The sequence below is a fragment of the Enoplosus armatus genome, chromosome 11, assembly GCF_043641665.1.
Source record: "Enoplosus armatus isolate fEnoArm2 chromosome 11, fEnoArm2.hap1, whole genome shotgun sequence".
Taxonomy (NCBI): domain Eukaryota; kingdom Metazoa; phylum Chordata; class Actinopteri; order Centrarchiformes; family Enoplosidae; genus Enoplosus; species Enoplosus armatus.
Window position 1 is genome coordinate 5,443,750 of NC_092190.1, and position 15,334 is coordinate 5,459,083.

A 15,334-nucleotide genomic window follows, 5' to 3' on the forward strand; every position below is an offset into this window, starting at 1 on the left:
ATGTCGAGTTAAACTTCAATCAGTAATGAACAGAAAGTGATATTTCCTGATATTGTCACTAAAGATACTTACATTGGTGATGTTCTTGTAGGCCTCCTTGGCAGCACGAATATCATGAGCCTCAGGGTCAATGTTGATCTGGGCCTTGCTCTTCTCATACACTTCTCTATACTTCAGCTGCAAGATGCATGAAAAACACATCATCAAACACAGACCTGTATTTCGTATTTTGGCTTCCTCTGCTTCCTATGCCTCTGTAAAAAGGCAGCCAGCCTGAGTGGGACTTACATTGCTGGTTATGTCCTTGACCTTCTTCATGTGCTGCTGGTGTGGAGTGTCATAAGGCAAGGTGTACCCCTTAGCCTTGGTCTTGTTGTACTCCATCTTGTAGATGATCTGAGGAATAATCATCATCACATAGTCAGGAGCAATTCAAAAGACACCAAAACATAAATAAAATCATTGAGCACTTTTTAATACTTAAAACATTCAACCCACTGAACAAAAACAAATCAAAATGAAAAACTTACATCGCTGATTTTCTTGCTGCGTTTGTGAGCCTCATACTCAGGAGTCTCCAGAACCGAGGTGAACTTGTCCTTGGCCCGTTCATACTGCTCCCTGTACCTCCACTGATGGAGGACGATAATGTGTAAACACAAGAAAGTTAGTGTCACTCATGATCAATTTGCGACTGCAATCATTTGCTTTTATTCATGTGTATTCTAACAACTTGTCTTGCTTCTAATTTATGCAGCTAAAGTAAAGATACGAACTGCCCAAGAAAAGGGGTGAATGAATTCCTGAAAACAGATGTTGGAGTGCTCTTAAAAAGACAATTCAGACAATTTAAGTAAGAGAGACAGTGATTGACAAGAAGTTACTTTTCAGTATTAAACTTGAAACAATCACTTTTTTTTATTACATAATAAAGCTAAGGTGTAAAAACAATTACATTCTTTTGTTTTTCATTTATTGTTCTTATTGTTCTTGGACAGTCCTCTGATAGTAAAAGAGCAAAGTCAGAAACAGTTGACTAACATGGATTATGTAACCTTTCACTGACTAAAAATAATACAATATGTCTAATGAGTGAAGTGGTGCCATGCATGAATATATAAAAACATGCTTTATGAAACATGCACAAGCATAGAGGGAGTTATTTTCCAGGTGAAAATGAAGACGAGGACACGTGTTACCACTATTCAGTTATGACAGTCTGCAGTGCCCACGTAGCTCACGGTGACCAGCAGTCCATCTTATGCTATTGCTCACTGAATCGGAGGCTGATATATATAGAGGGGCTTCAATAAAGATGGTGTTTACTCAAGAGAAGACAGTGACAGTCAGAGTCACTCAGAAATGTCTCGCTTTATCACAGCATTTTAGTAGTATCAAAAAAGAAAAACATATGGGAAGAAAGCAAAATGTCAAACTGTATAACAGGTGACTAATGTATAGATGCATTATATCCTCCGTCTCTTCAGACGCTTCAGTCTGTAATGCTGCAATTTGCTACATTTCCAACACATTCTGACTGTCTGTCTGCTGTTGGGCAACTACTGCACTGCATTTAAGATGAGACAAAGGTTCTGTAATCAATGAGGCATAAAGAAAAGTGGATAGGTGATGGAGGGATTAGAGCATGAAGGATAAGGATGGAATGTGTGGAAGTTAAAACCGATTTAGGAATTAACATGGGTTGACTGGAGGGAATGGGTTTTTTACAGGATGTGATAAGACCTTGTCCAGAAACAGCAGGGAGCAACACAGTAACCTGGTGACTTTCATCTATGACTGTGAGTTTATTTTCTGCTTGTTTCTGGACAGGGATCAGAGTTACCGTGGTTCACTGCTCTGTGGCTGTTTACCTTACTGCTCATAGTGGACTGGTAAAGGGCTGTGAGGATGTCAGGGCGGAGTAGCTCATTGCAGCCACTCTTTAGCAGATCCTTTGCTCTGGATTTATATAATGCCTGTCCACACACACAACGACATACACACACACAGCATGCCATAGTTGAGGACACATGAAAAACAGCAGTAACACTGGGAGGACTGGAGAAGTACTCCAGAGATCCACGTGTGACGAAGGAGCTGTTTGTCCTCATCTGTACCTTCAGAGTGACAGAAATCATCATCTTCAGTAGTGCTTCAGTAAGTTTTCTAATGGATTGTTTCATGAACAAGCATAATTTGTAAATGAGCGATCAAACTGTCTCTCTGATGGCACAGATAAAGGAGAGTCCCGCTCACTCAAGATAGCGTTCCAGCTTCTATTTGAGTGGCACTGTTTACAATAACCTGTGTGGGACGAAAAGAAAGAAAGAGAACGAGCAGAGACTGATACGGACAGGGAGAGAAATGTATCGTGTTGGAAGGACTATCATGCGACGACGACGACCACCGGCAGGTCTGTCGACGACCTCATGCACCAGTGACAGAGGTCTGGAGGACCGGGCTGGAGGTAGCAGCAGAGGAGGCAGGCCGGTCGTACAACACGACCAGGGCGTTTACCTGGCTCAACTTCCTGTTCTCCCTGGCCAGTTGGTATCTAGGATCATCTGCAGTTATGGTGAACTTATCCTTGGTCTTCTCATAATTAGCTCTGTAGACCCTCTGCTCAGAATGTCAGAAAGTAGTTAAAGACAAATGTCCAGAAAACAATGCGCACTGTCATGTGATGAGACTTTTCCAGGGGACAAAGGACACACAACAAGTTGATATAAAGAACAATGGGCACATTCTAAACACCTGGTATTATAGTTACACAGAAAAAGGAGGAGGAGCAGGTCATAAACAATAGAGGCAATAATCAAATAATACTATGAATTCACTTTTACCTCCAAAGTGAGAATCCCATAGAGATGCACAGACAGACAGAGAAATGTGATTAACGATTAAAGTATCTATTTTACAAATGGGTTCAACAAAATAATTATAATAATGATTTTGCTATAAAAATACTTTTTTCAACGACTGTATTACGTTAAAGAATGAAAGGACTCACATCGTTGATGAGAATGGAGGCACTCTTGGCAGCCTGGAAGAACGGAGTGTCGGAGGTATACTTGAAGTTGCCTCTGTTCTTCTCAAAGGAGGATTTGTACAGTCTCTGTTACCAAGAAATGAAACTGTTATTAGAAACATGCAGAATAATACAATATACAATAAAAAAGTATACTTTTAATATGGATTTAAGACATCATAAGAAGTACATGGTATTTTCTATAGTATGAAATAAACAGACATATATTTTATCAAGTTATTGACATTACAAATGGTCAATGATGACTTAAATAGATCCTTCACCTCGCTGTACAGCTTCTTGTTCCTCTCAGCCTGCACCAGCTCAGGTGTGTCCCACACAAAGCAGCCAATACCCTTCAGCCAATCCAGGTCCTCCTTGTATTTGACCTAGAGAGTGACATAAAAAGGGATTTAATTTAAGTGTTACATAGTGTGTCAATGATACTATATGCCCTTCTACTTTCTATGGGTAAATATTTCAACACTGGGTGCATAATTTTGGAATGCAAGTCAACAGTACTCACGTTGCTGACGTTATCATTGACAATTCTGCTGAAGAAGAACTCAGGACGGTCGGGGATGGACTTCCATGTACCCAGAGAGTTAATGTACTTCTCCCTGTATTTAACCTGAGGAAGAGAGATGAAGGAGCTCAAATCAAAAGAATCTTAAAATCTTTGTCAACATAGTCTAAATATAAATATATGAATATATTCAAAACAAATAATCAACCAGTTAATTTCAATTGCTGACCTCGCTGATGTCATCAGTGACTCTGCGGTGGTAGGTGATGTCCAGAGCATCCTTGACTGTGCGGTAGTGGCCCTTGGAGAGCTCAAAGGTCTCTTTGTAACGCAGCTGAAGACATGAAGAACACAATGTGTCACATGTTCATCAAACACAAATACATATAGCATCTTCTCTCTCTCAGTCATTATTATTCAAAGGCAAATGCCACATTTTTGCAGTAATTTGTACAGACAGTATTTTGAGGTTTAGTTGAAAGTTTATGAAACAATATTTAAAAAATCTCTATTAGCCAATGAAATTCTCAGCTCAATTGGTAGCAGTAGGTGCAGTAACACAGGTTTAATTACAGGTTTTAGATTCTACTGCTGACCAGTTAATATCTATATATAATATATAAAAGTACAATGGCATTATATATCCTCAGATTCAAACGTAGGTTTACTGGTAAACGGAAGGTTGAACCAATGAGCATACTCACATCGCTGGACTGGAGGTAGGATTTCTTGGCACGGATCAGGAGAGGTGTGTCAGCAATGGCAGTGTATCTGTGCTTCATCTTCTCATACTGTTCTTTGTATTTATTCTAAGGGAAGAAATAATTCATGCAACACATCAGGATTTTTTTTCAGAAGACAGATCATTCTTGTTAAATAATTTTGATGACTGAGTTCACTGAGAACATGTACAGAAATTCCTACTCTGTAGCAGTAAGCCAGCTACAAAAAATAACTGAATGAAAACACAAACACTACTAAGATATTCTCATTTAAATTCTATGGAGGTGAGAGGTTTTGAAGGCACAATCGTGGAAAGCCATGTCAAAATAAAGAAGAACTGAGGAAGACTTACTTCACTGTAGACCACTTTCATTTTTCTAGCAAGGCATGAGCTTGGAGTTTCAGATTCTGGAGTGAAATGAGCTCTCTCCTTAGCAGCCAAATCTGTGTACTGGTACTGTAGAGAAACAGACAAAATGATGATCAGATTATCAGGAAAATAAAATAAATCTGTGTAAAACAATACATTGGTGATGGCATAAATGAACTTGCTTTGTTGGTCAGCTGCTGGGCCCATTTGGCTCTCTTGATGTCCACAGAGTCCACAGTGGTGGTGACCTTGGCCATTTCCTCCTTGCTAACGGCTTTATAGATCAGCTGAAAATAGAGGAGTGAAAAAGTCAACATCGGGAGACACTGCAAGCTACTTAACTGCAAAAGCATTTACTTTTATTTGGAGATCTGAAAATTCAGCAACTATAATGTGATAGTATGATAGTGAAGTGTGTTTGGGGAAAATGGCTCACGTTGCTCATGTGGGTCTTTAGCTCAGTCACACGATTATACTCTGGTGTGTCCAGGACCACGGAGAAGTTGGCAAGGTTCTTCTTAGCCTCCACTGGATAGTTTGTCTGTAAAGGTGAAAAACAGGCCATACAAATGATCGTGATGCCACCACAGGAAGTTGATTATGATATGAAAATGAATGATACCAATATAAAGGGATATTCTATCCAAAAGGAAACACATACCTTGAATTTGGTGATGTTGCGGACGTGGACCATCTCTGGGGTGTCATACAGGAAACAGCCAAGGCCTCTCAGCCACATCAGATCCTCTTTGTATTTCAGCTAAACACAGAAAATGATTTTAACAAACATTTTCTAACAAAATACATTTAAGTTAAGTTGTGTGTCAAACTTATGACTCTTTTCCTCAAACCTCGCTGGTGATCTCATTGACATGGTAGCAGTGCATCAGCTGGGGTGTCATGGGCATAGAGATCAGCTGGCCTCTGCTGTTGTAGTATTTCTCTCTGTAGCACAACTAGAATGAGAAGGGAACAAAAAAGTGGCATGAATAGAACATACTAATCAACTCCATCAAGCTACATGAATAAAAATAGGCACATGAAGGACATAAATTGTGTGACAATGGTTCCATACGTCGCTGAGGTGCTCCTGGTTCATCTTGACTTGTCTGATATCAGGGGTGTCGTAGGTTGTGTGGATCTTGTCCTTTTGCTTGTGGTAAGTCTCCTGATACAGACGCTGTGGAAGGGAAGAAGGTAACATATGAGATTGTTTTATCCAGTAAAAGTGTCACATGGTAGTAATGTAAATCTCCATCAACACCAATGTGTCTGGGGTCAACAATAGCAGAAGTGTGTTATCTTACATTGTTGGTGATCTTGTTAGCCTTCCTTGCGTTGACGAAGTTGACACCCTCTGGATGAAGAGTGTAGGCCTTAGCCTTCATCATCTCATAGGCCTCCTTGTACTTCACCTACCCAAATAAAAGTAGAAAAGTATATGATTCAGTAACATCAAAACTACATTAGCAAAACGTTTTAATTGCTTGATGATTCAAGACAGTGACAGTACTTACATTGCTGGTGACCACGCTGTTCATCTTAGCCTGCTTGATGAGTGGGGTGTCGTGGGGCAGGGAGTAACCAGTGGGCATGGAGTTCTTGTTGGCCTCCTTGTACCAGTTCTAGGAGAGGCCAAGACAGCATGGTGAGACGGGATGCATTTTAGCATGAAAAACATACCATATATACCAATAGATACAGAGAAACACACATACTGACTGAACAAAATTAAGTAAAAACCTCAAAACTAGGTAAACTCTTAAAAGGAAACAATTTCAGTATTTATAATTTCATTTTTTTTATTTAACAAAGACAAGTGCTGTGCCAGTCACTCAAATAACTCCCTATTTGCAACTTAAAGAAGTGCACTATGTTTACTTTCTGCCAGTTCTTCATGAAGAAATCCATTTGCACTATACTGTAGGACCCACACAAATTCCCACAATGAAATGAAAAATACAGTGTAGCACAGCTGTAAGAGCTACAAAAATTAAAGTACACTACACACTACACCTGTGTCGTGATGTGATGATTGTTCATGTGTCCAGAATCTTAAATAACTGTTCATTATAGCATAAACAATATAGTGTGTATTGTGTAGGCTGCTTCTTCTATCCAGAATTTAAAAAACATATATTCCTACAGTATACATATTGTATATATAGGAGAGTGATTTCCACATAAGTACACTGAATATTAAGAAATATTATCTTACATCACTCTGGATGTAGTTAGCCAGGCGTGCCCTCTCTGTGTCAATGGTAACAGCAGGAGCAGTGGTGGTGCCCTTGATATTGGCGTTGTAATCATAGCGGTAGTGCAGCTGGAAAAAGAGAAGAAAAGAAGATGAGATGAGATGTGACATCAGGATTTTTTGTTACGTAATGAAATATAGAAAGTAATGAGTCAACACTGTTAAGTACATTTAAAGAGTCACTTACATCGCTCAGGTTCTGAGCATTCTGCTTGGCCGTCTCATACACTGGGGTGTCCGTCACCACCGAATATTCCTTGAAAGCCTCAACACCTTTGGATCTGTACTTGTTCTGGTGTAAAAACACAAGGACATGGCAATCAGTACCACCTGTGATTAAACACTAGGTAGTATGAAAAGTCTATGGAGGATTTACAGGAAGGGAAGATAACGAAAGTTTGAAATGCGCCAAAGAACTAACTGAAACTGAAAGTTGTAAGATCAGGCGTGCTAACCTCACTCTGAAGATCTCCAGCATGTTTGACACGGAGGATCTCTGGTGTGTCCCAGGCATAGCAGCCGATACCCCTCAGCCAGTTCAGGTCATCCTTGTAGAAGATCTGGGGAGAGCACACAACAAAAGACACAAGTTAAGTGACTTTGGCAGATGTGCTTGTACTGCAATTGGTTGAAACCTGGCCCTTTTTCATACAGTATATGGATTAAAAACATATATATTGAGGCTCCAAAATCGTTTTCACTTTCTTTCCTTTTGTTCCTACTATTATTGATTAAAATAAAAGAGAAATTCTTTATTATTCACAACACTCCATAAGGTTTCCTTGAATTTCCACTCACGTCACTGAGCTGCTCGTTGACTTTGCGTGCTTGGACGTACACCTGCATGTCAGGGAGGCACATCCACTGATGCAGATACTTGCGGTAGTTGATGCCGCTGACGGTGGACTGGGTGTTGCGGGCAGACAGGATCTCCAGCATGTCTGGTGGGATATGGTTCTTGGCCTTGGTCTTCTCATAGTCCTCCTTGTACAGACGCTTTAAAGATGCATAACAGATGGTTCTTTCAATTCTCGCATCATGTATGCACAAAAAGCTACACAGTTGCACACATTTAGCTGCTTGTTTGTTAAAACCGAGCTAATTTTACTTTACAGCTCCTGTATTCCTCATTAAAAGTAATGCAGACATGTGGAAGATGAAATGGCACAACAGATTTAACTTACATCTAGGATCAACTTTCCAGCTTTGACGCAGCGAGCGGTGGCAGGATCGTCCTCAAGTGACTTAGGCAGACTGTAGAGGGATTTGAACTTCTCATAATCCTCCTTGTACTTCACCTAAAGGGGCAAGAGGATTCATAATGTCTCTTAAAGGTCATAAACTCAAAATCATATGTGAAAAACATCCCAGCACAGTATTAACATGGAATGAAATGAACAGAACTCAAAGTTGAACTCACGCCGCTGAGGATGATCTTTTGTTGTTTGGCGTGTTGCAGGGCATGTGAGTCATGTGGAATCTGGTAGCTCTTGGCTTTGACTTTGTCCCAGGCAGCAGAGTAGTTTTTCTATCGACAGAAAAGCCAGAACATTATCAACATGTTACGTGTGAGCATGCTGTTTACAAAGCTGATATCTTTAATCTTCTCACAGACTGAAAGAGAGATATGTTTATCTTCACTTACATTGCTGAAGAAGTGCTTGAAGTTGTGGCACCTGGCATAGTCGTAGGTATCCAGAATGGTGGTATACTGGTGCTTCTCCTTATGATAAGCCTCCCTGTAGTTGAGCTGTAAATGACATTTGTTTAATTAATGCACTCAATGAGGCATTTTAAACTCAAACACACTATATCTGAACAGCTATATGTCCAGCTCACTCACCTCACTGGCCCAGGTGTGACCCAGGACAGCAGTCACATAAGCTGGGGTGTCTGTCACAATGGAGTAATTGTTGAATTCTTTCTTGGCCTCATCTCTGTATTTAAGCTATAAGGGAAGATATTACATTGGTTAATTATCACAGTTCCACAAACAAAAAGAATTCAATGATTTTATAAATGCCAGTATGGTCTTATGTCTTCAATAACGAGACATTATGAATAACACTTCTAAAGGTTTCCTGTGATCTTCCATGTTGTTACTCACGTCACTCTGCAGCTCGTAGGACTTCTTGGCACGAACGATCTCTGGTGTGTCCCAGACATAGCAACCAATACCCTTCATCCAGTTCAGGTCATCCTTGTAGAACACCTATCAAATGACAGCCGCAAAAAATTATATTTTCAGAAAAGGAGAGATCATCTGGATTTTTGTACAATATCTTGATTACGAATAGTAAAATATAGTATATACTGTCTATCAAATTAAGGTACAATGAACTTTTGTTTTGGGATTTAGTTGCTTGTTAATAAAATTGGAGTAACAAAAACAATTTTCACTTCATGACATCAGCTCCAAGACTTCAAGATAACTGCTCTTACAATAGATAAAATAAGAAAATAAAATGAGAGAGCTTTTATCAGATAACAAGTAATGACATTTCAATTTCAAAACAGTTGATGCAACTTTAATTTGTCCAATCGTCTGCCACAGGATGTTCCACAATAATCAAGTACAAGCAGCAGATGTGCACTGAAGAAGGACCTACATCACTGAGAATCTCGTTGGTCTTGCGGGCACGAATGGCGTCCTCCTGTTCGGGATGGCAAGTCCACTGGTGCAGGTAGGTACGGTAGATGACGTTGCTCAGCATGTCCTGGCACCGCTTAGCTACCTGGTTAGCGATGATGTCAGGTGGGATGTGGGTCTTGATCTTGGTTTGATGGTAGTCCTTCTGGTAGACCCTCTGTGAAGACATGCATACCATGGAAAGTTATTGACATTGCCATTAACAATGTGAAACAAATAAACCTAAAAATAAATCTTATATGGATTATGACAAATTTAAATCCTAATCTCTAGTCATGAAAGAAATTAAAATGCTTAAAAATGCTAAAATATAAATAAATCATTAAATAATCAGGTACAAAATTGTTAAAAATGAGCTCCACCTCAGCAGTGAAATGTGAAATGTGCTTTTACACTGATGAGTAATAATAATCCAATGATATAATATATACTAGTATAACAGTCACATTTAGTATAACACCATTTTCAGCGTTGAGTACTTTTACCTACAGTACATTTTCTTGATTATACTGAAACACTTTTACTTAAGTAACATTTTCAATGCAGGACTTTTACTTGCAATGGAGTATTTCTAAAGTGTGGTATTAGTACTTTTACTTGAATAAAGGATCTGAATACTTCCTCTCCCATTGGCCTTGTAAAAGTATTAAGATGCCTTGATATGTATGGACTAAATGTACAAACTATTATCAGTATCTCACCAGTGCCTTGTTCTTCTCCTGCTCTCCACAGCGCATCACCTCAGGGAAGTCCACCAGGGTACCTGCCATGTAGTGACCCTTGCCCTTCTCATGGGCAACCTTGTACTTGACCTAGTAGGATCCAGAATGATAAAAGTCTCAAATTTGTTTCCATACTGTAAGACGAGAGCATGATTCCATGTGCTTTTGCCTTATCAGCACCGACTACTATAAATACGCGTAAGACACTCACCTCACTAGCGATCTCCCTGCCCTTCTTGCCGGTGAGAAGTGGGATGTATTCATGGTTCAGCTGGTAGCCTGTGGCCTTGGACGCGTCCCAATTCAGTTTGTACTGTTTCTGTAATCACACAAAGAAGGCAAAGAGTTGAAGAAAAGGCTGATACAATATGTGATATGCAATCAACAAATATCATAAATTAATGAAGAAATGAATGAATTAGAAATTGTAATATTCTACATTACCTCACTGATGTTCTTAGACACCTCCCTGCTATGGGCCAGTTGAGGAGTGTCCTCTGAACCAATGTAATGGCCTTTTTCTGCATTGAAAGTCTCTTTGTACTTCAGCTATAGCAGGAAGAAAACAGAGTTTAGTTGATTATTAATATGCTGATTGAAATGTAGCAGTTTAAATGTTAGATTTTTACATACATCACTGAGGTTGGCAGCATTTATCTTGGCCAAGACAATCTCAGGGCGGTCCACAATCAGGGTGAATTTTCCGAAGCCTTCTTTGGCATCCTTCTTGTAGATTCTCTGCAAGTAAAATTACAGCACCACGGTGAGGCACAATTCACTGACACACAAGTGGGCAAAATGGGCAAGTCAAAAGACTGAATGTAATATAGTGAACATACCTCATTGAGAATCTCCTGGGCCTTCCTGACCTTGACATGGTCAACAGAGTCAGCTGCCACCCAACCGCAGCCACGAATCCATTCCATATCAGTCTTATATATATACTGAAGACAGAAACCAAGATACATATTAGGAAGTTCAGATAGAAGTTCTGTCAATATATTGTCTGAATATGATACATAAGTCCTAGGTTGGTGTGATTACCACTCACATCGCTTTGAAGATCATAGGCTTTGCGAGCCTGGATGACATCACTGGAGTCTGGCATACAGGTCCACTGATGCAGGCGGGTTCTGTAAAGGTCATCGTTGACTTGCTTCTGGCATTTCTTGGCCAGTTCAAACTGCAGCATGTCCACTGGAAGGTTGAACTTGGTCTTGGACTGGTTGAAGTCCTTCTTGTACAGGGCATCACTGGCAATCTTGGCTGAGTTCAGAGCCAGCATGATCAGAGGGTCGTCATGGACGCTGAGGGCTCCAATGTGGTGGCCGACCTGCTTACGGTATCCTTCAAGGTACTTATGCTGCAGGACAGACAGAAATCATTACCTCCATATTGCCATGCTCTCAGTTAAATTAATAACTAAAATAAATGTTCTTATCATGAAAGGAACAGATGCAACTTCCCACTACTCACTTGACTCTGCACTTTAGACGTTGCAATGCACTGCTTGATTGGTACAGCATCTCCAGGCATGAAGTAGCCCGTGGCTTTGACCTGATCCCAAGCTTTGGTGTACAGTTTCTGCAAGAGATTGGAATACTTATTATAGACTTATGTTGATGTATTGTTTGTTAAGCTGATAATAACAGAGCATAAAATTGGTGCAATTGGTGAAATATGTAGCAAATACCTCCCATGAGGAGTCATCTTACCGGGTGAACGTTCTTAGCCACCTCTCTGGCTGTGGCAAGACTTGGAGTGTCCACCAGTGTGTACTTGGTCTTTTCCTGGTGCCAGGCCTCACGATATTTGGCCTGAGCAGAGTGAGAAATCAAAATGAAGTTATCAAAAAAGCCTCAAAACTGCCATTGCTGGTAGTTTAAATGAAGAGAGGACTCAAAGATATCCAAACAGCCTCTGAAGAGCAGAGAGTCCTCCTCACCTCATTGAGGACCTCAGCAGCATTCTTGGCACAGACCAAGTCGACTCTGTCAGTTGGAACTATGAATTTCTGCTCATCCAACTTGACACGGTAGCCTCTCTATAAAATAGCAAGAAAAACATTTAAGATACACATTCAATTTGTTTGAAATGTTTAATTACAGTTTATATAAATATCTGATAAAAAGTCAAATTGTAATCACACTTACATCAGCCAGGGCCTTCTGTGCATTCTTCACCTTTATAACATCAACACTCTCATGTGGCATCCATCCACATCCGCGTAACCACTCCAAATCAGCTTTGTACACAGCCTGAGGAAACAAAACAGGCAGATTTGTTTATGTGTTTCTGTGAGACTAAAAATGTATACAGACAATAATCACAATGTGAGTATACAGTACACATATCATCAAAATATCCACGAATGCTATCCACGAGCACTACTATAAACCTACATCGCTCTGCAGATCGTAGGCCTTTCTGGCTTGGACTACATCAGTGGAGTCTGGCAGACAAGTCCACTGATGCAAATAAGTTCTATAGTTGAAGTCATTGACTTGGATCTGGCATTTTTTGGCAAGCTCAAGTGTCAGCATGTCCACTGGCAGGTTGAACTTGGTCTTGGACTTGTTGAAGTCCTTCTTGTACAGGGCATCACTGGCAATCTTTGCTGAGTTCAGAGCCAGCATGATCAGAGGGTCGTCTTCCACGCAGCGAGCCCCAATGTGGTGGCCGACCTGCTTACGGTACCCAGTCTTGTATTTGTACTGTGTAGAGAGAAAGGGTGAAGTGATAATTAACAGAATACTGTATGCCCCTTTGTACTTGTAGAAAGGTTGATAAAAAATCAGAAGGCATAATCTGTTGTATTTAAACCTCATCCATATTTTTTTCTTACGTCACTAATGATATCTCTGGAAGCTCTAGCCTTCAGCACAGAGATAGCATCCTCCTTGATATGGTAGCCTTTGGCCTTCTGGTCATCCCATGCCTTTGTGTACAGTTTCTGCACAGAACAACAAGTATGATTAAAAAGACTGTAAGACATAGTGTCAGCACATCAAAATCACAGTAATCACGTAGTGATTGAATAATACATTTCAACTAATGAGATATTTATATACTTTTAGGATATTTCTGACACGTTTTTAGCATTTCAACATAGACCGACCTGGTACAGTGCTTTTAATAATAAAAAAAACTTACATTGCTGATGCTGATAGCATTGGCCTTGGACAGTTCAAAGGTGGGGGCGTTAGATGGCAGGTGAACGGAGAGCTTTTCTTTATCCCAGACTTCTTTATATTTCCGCTGTCCGAAAGAACAAGAACATTAACTTATTTATTTTGACGCAGTCATTTATACAGATAATTGTAAAAATATTTAGCGTCCAGTTTTAAATTCACTAGAGAAAGAATTTAGCACGCTGAAATATGCTATTACTCACTTCGCTGATGTTGGCAGCGTTTTGCTTGGACAAGACAATAGCCGGGAGGTCGACAGCGCTGGTGAACTTCACAGTGCTTGGGTGCTGGCGGTAGAGCCTTTCATTGAGAACAGTCTGGGCATTTCTAACTTTGATGACGTCCACAGAGTCCTGAGGTGACCAGCCGCATCCTCTGAGCCACTCCAGATCAGCTTTGTATACGGCCTAATAAACAAATATCAGTTTTAACCCCACCAAATAACGTTATGTTTTTGTTCTTGTAGGTTCTTCATTTGTCTGACAGCTGGATGTCCCAAAAAAATGGATTTCCATTAAATCTGTTGAATGCAGCTCTAGGTTCCAAATTATGGAAGTGATCTGAATATCTATGAAACTAACAAACTCCAACAACCCCAAGAATGTGTTTGCATGGTCAAGAAAACATAATTTCCATTATGGTATTACACTTTTTGGTGTGACAGTGAGAGTAGGAAAAGAGCTAACAACAAACCCCAAACAATCCTCTCTTACTTCATCAACTCTCCACAAGCCTGCTAAACCTTACATGTACTTACATCGCTCTGTAAGTCGTAGACCTTTCGGGCCTGAACCACATCACTGGAGTCTGGCAGGCAAGTCCACTGGTGTAAGTGAGTTCTGTAGTTGAAGTCATTCACTTGCTGCTGACATTTCTTGGCAAGTTCAATTGTCAGCATGTCTACTGGCAGGTTGAACTTGGTCTTGGTCTTGTTGAAGTCCTTCTTATAGATGTTGTCACTGGAGATCTTGGCTGCATGAGCGGCCAACATAATCAGTGGGTCATCGTTAACACTGAGGGCACCAATATGATGGCCACACTGCTTGCGGAAACCAGCTTTGTATTTGTACTGAAAATTTGGGATAGAAATATTTTGATTAGTTTCGTAATAAAGACCACTGCATAATAATAATAAAATGGTTGTAAAATGACAAAGTGAGGTGAATTTGAAAACGTTTAAAAAGAGTTGCAGACTTACATCACTGATGATGTTTCGGGAAGCCTTGGCTGATAAAACAGAAATTGCATCTTTGGGAAGGAAGTACCCTTTGTTTATGGTGTCCATATAGCCTTCACGATATTGTTTCTGGGGAAACAAGAATGATGCTGTGAGGGTGTCTGATATACATGCTGTGTGCTATACACCATAATATGAAATACAGTACGTATGGAGAAGACAATTTCCTTTACACTAGATGTGATTAAAAAGTCAACAGTTGCATGACAATGTCATTCACTCTTCAGACTTTGGCGCAATTAACTGAATAAGATACATAAAGCAAGATAACAATTACTGATATGATAATAATCTGTGATGTACTAATCGCTTATACAACTACATGAAGAGGCACTGCATTACCAGACTGGTGTTGATTTTATTCTGCTTGGCCAGGATGATCTCTGGGGTGTCAGGCATGACGTGAATGTTGGTCTTATCCTTCTCCCAGGCAGAAACATATGCTTTCTGTAAACAGCAGATTAACACGGTTTAGTGAGACATGACTTTATCTGAGTCATAGACCATTATAAAACAAACACAGCTTTGTCTAAAATAAATGATCCTCTTAAGTGACAAACAAAGGGAAATGCTGAAAGATTTTTCCAAAGATTTGATAAAATACTTTCAGAATACCCCCCCCCCAAAAGA

At 40.0% G+C, this 15,334-nt stretch overlaps 1 protein-coding gene across 1 annotated transcript in view; it reads right to left on the minus strand.

The window, feature by feature from the left end:
- The window catches only part of neb (nebulin), a 58,295-nt gene that overhangs the window by 17,746 nt on the left and 25,215 nt on the right, over window positions 1-15,334 (minus strand). Inside the window, exons 66-109 of the mRNA XM_070915276.1 lie at window positions 15,047-15,151; window positions 14,666-14,773; window positions 14,225-14,536; window positions 13,671-13,874; window positions 13,430-13,534; window positions 13,122-13,229; window positions 12,679-12,990; window positions 12,430-12,534; window positions 12,222-12,320; window positions 11,992-12,093; window positions 11,753-11,860; window positions 11,328-11,639; window positions 11,116-11,220; window positions 10,910-11,014; window positions 10,721-10,825; window positions 10,488-10,595; window positions 10,256-10,366; window positions 9,514-9,711; window positions 9,012-9,116; window positions 8,748-8,852; window positions 8,550-8,654; window positions 8,325-8,432; window positions 8,089-8,202; window positions 7,703-7,900; window positions 7,360-7,464; window positions 7,092-7,196; window positions 6,866-6,973; window positions 6,165-6,272; window positions 5,955-6,062; window positions 5,723-5,827; window positions 5,499-5,603; window positions 5,309-5,407; window positions 5,084-5,188; window positions 4,830-4,934; window positions 4,630-4,734; window positions 4,259-4,363; window positions 3,784-3,888; window positions 3,555-3,659; window positions 3,313-3,417; window positions 3,011-3,115; window positions 1,872-1,976; window positions 531-632; window positions 289-396; window positions 73-177 (exon numbers count right to left, since the gene is read on the minus strand). Coding sequence (XP_070771377.1) covers window positions 73-177; window positions 289-396; window positions 531-632; window positions 1,872-1,976; window positions 3,011-3,115; window positions 3,313-3,417; window positions 3,555-3,659; window positions 3,784-3,888; window positions 4,259-4,363; window positions 4,630-4,734; window positions 4,830-4,934; window positions 5,084-5,188; window positions 5,309-5,407; window positions 5,499-5,603; window positions 5,723-5,827; window positions 5,955-6,062; window positions 6,165-6,272; window positions 6,866-6,973; window positions 7,092-7,196; window positions 7,360-7,464; window positions 7,703-7,900; window positions 8,089-8,202; window positions 8,325-8,432; window positions 8,550-8,654; window positions 8,748-8,852; window positions 9,012-9,116; window positions 9,514-9,711; window positions 10,256-10,366; window positions 10,488-10,595; window positions 10,721-10,825; window positions 10,910-11,014; window positions 11,116-11,220; window positions 11,328-11,639; window positions 11,753-11,860; window positions 11,992-12,093; window positions 12,222-12,320; window positions 12,430-12,534; window positions 12,679-12,990; window positions 13,122-13,229; window positions 13,430-13,534; window positions 13,671-13,874; window positions 14,225-14,536; window positions 14,666-14,773; window positions 15,047-15,151 — 5,550 coding nt within the window. The remainder of the gene's footprint in view (window positions 1-72; window positions 178-288; window positions 397-530; window positions 633-1,871; window positions 1,977-3,010; window positions 3,116-3,312; window positions 3,418-3,554; window positions 3,660-3,783; window positions 3,889-4,258; window positions 4,364-4,629; window positions 4,735-4,829; window positions 4,935-5,083; window positions 5,189-5,308; window positions 5,408-5,498; window positions 5,604-5,722; window positions 5,828-5,954; window positions 6,063-6,164; window positions 6,273-6,865; window positions 6,974-7,091; window positions 7,197-7,359; window positions 7,465-7,702; window positions 7,901-8,088; window positions 8,203-8,324; window positions 8,433-8,549; window positions 8,655-8,747; window positions 8,853-9,011; window positions 9,117-9,513; window positions 9,712-10,255; window positions 10,367-10,487; window positions 10,596-10,720; window positions 10,826-10,909; window positions 11,015-11,115; window positions 11,221-11,327; window positions 11,640-11,752; window positions 11,861-11,991; window positions 12,094-12,221; window positions 12,321-12,429; window positions 12,535-12,678; window positions 12,991-13,121; window positions 13,230-13,429; window positions 13,535-13,670; window positions 13,875-14,224; window positions 14,537-14,665; window positions 14,774-15,046; window positions 15,152-15,334) is intronic.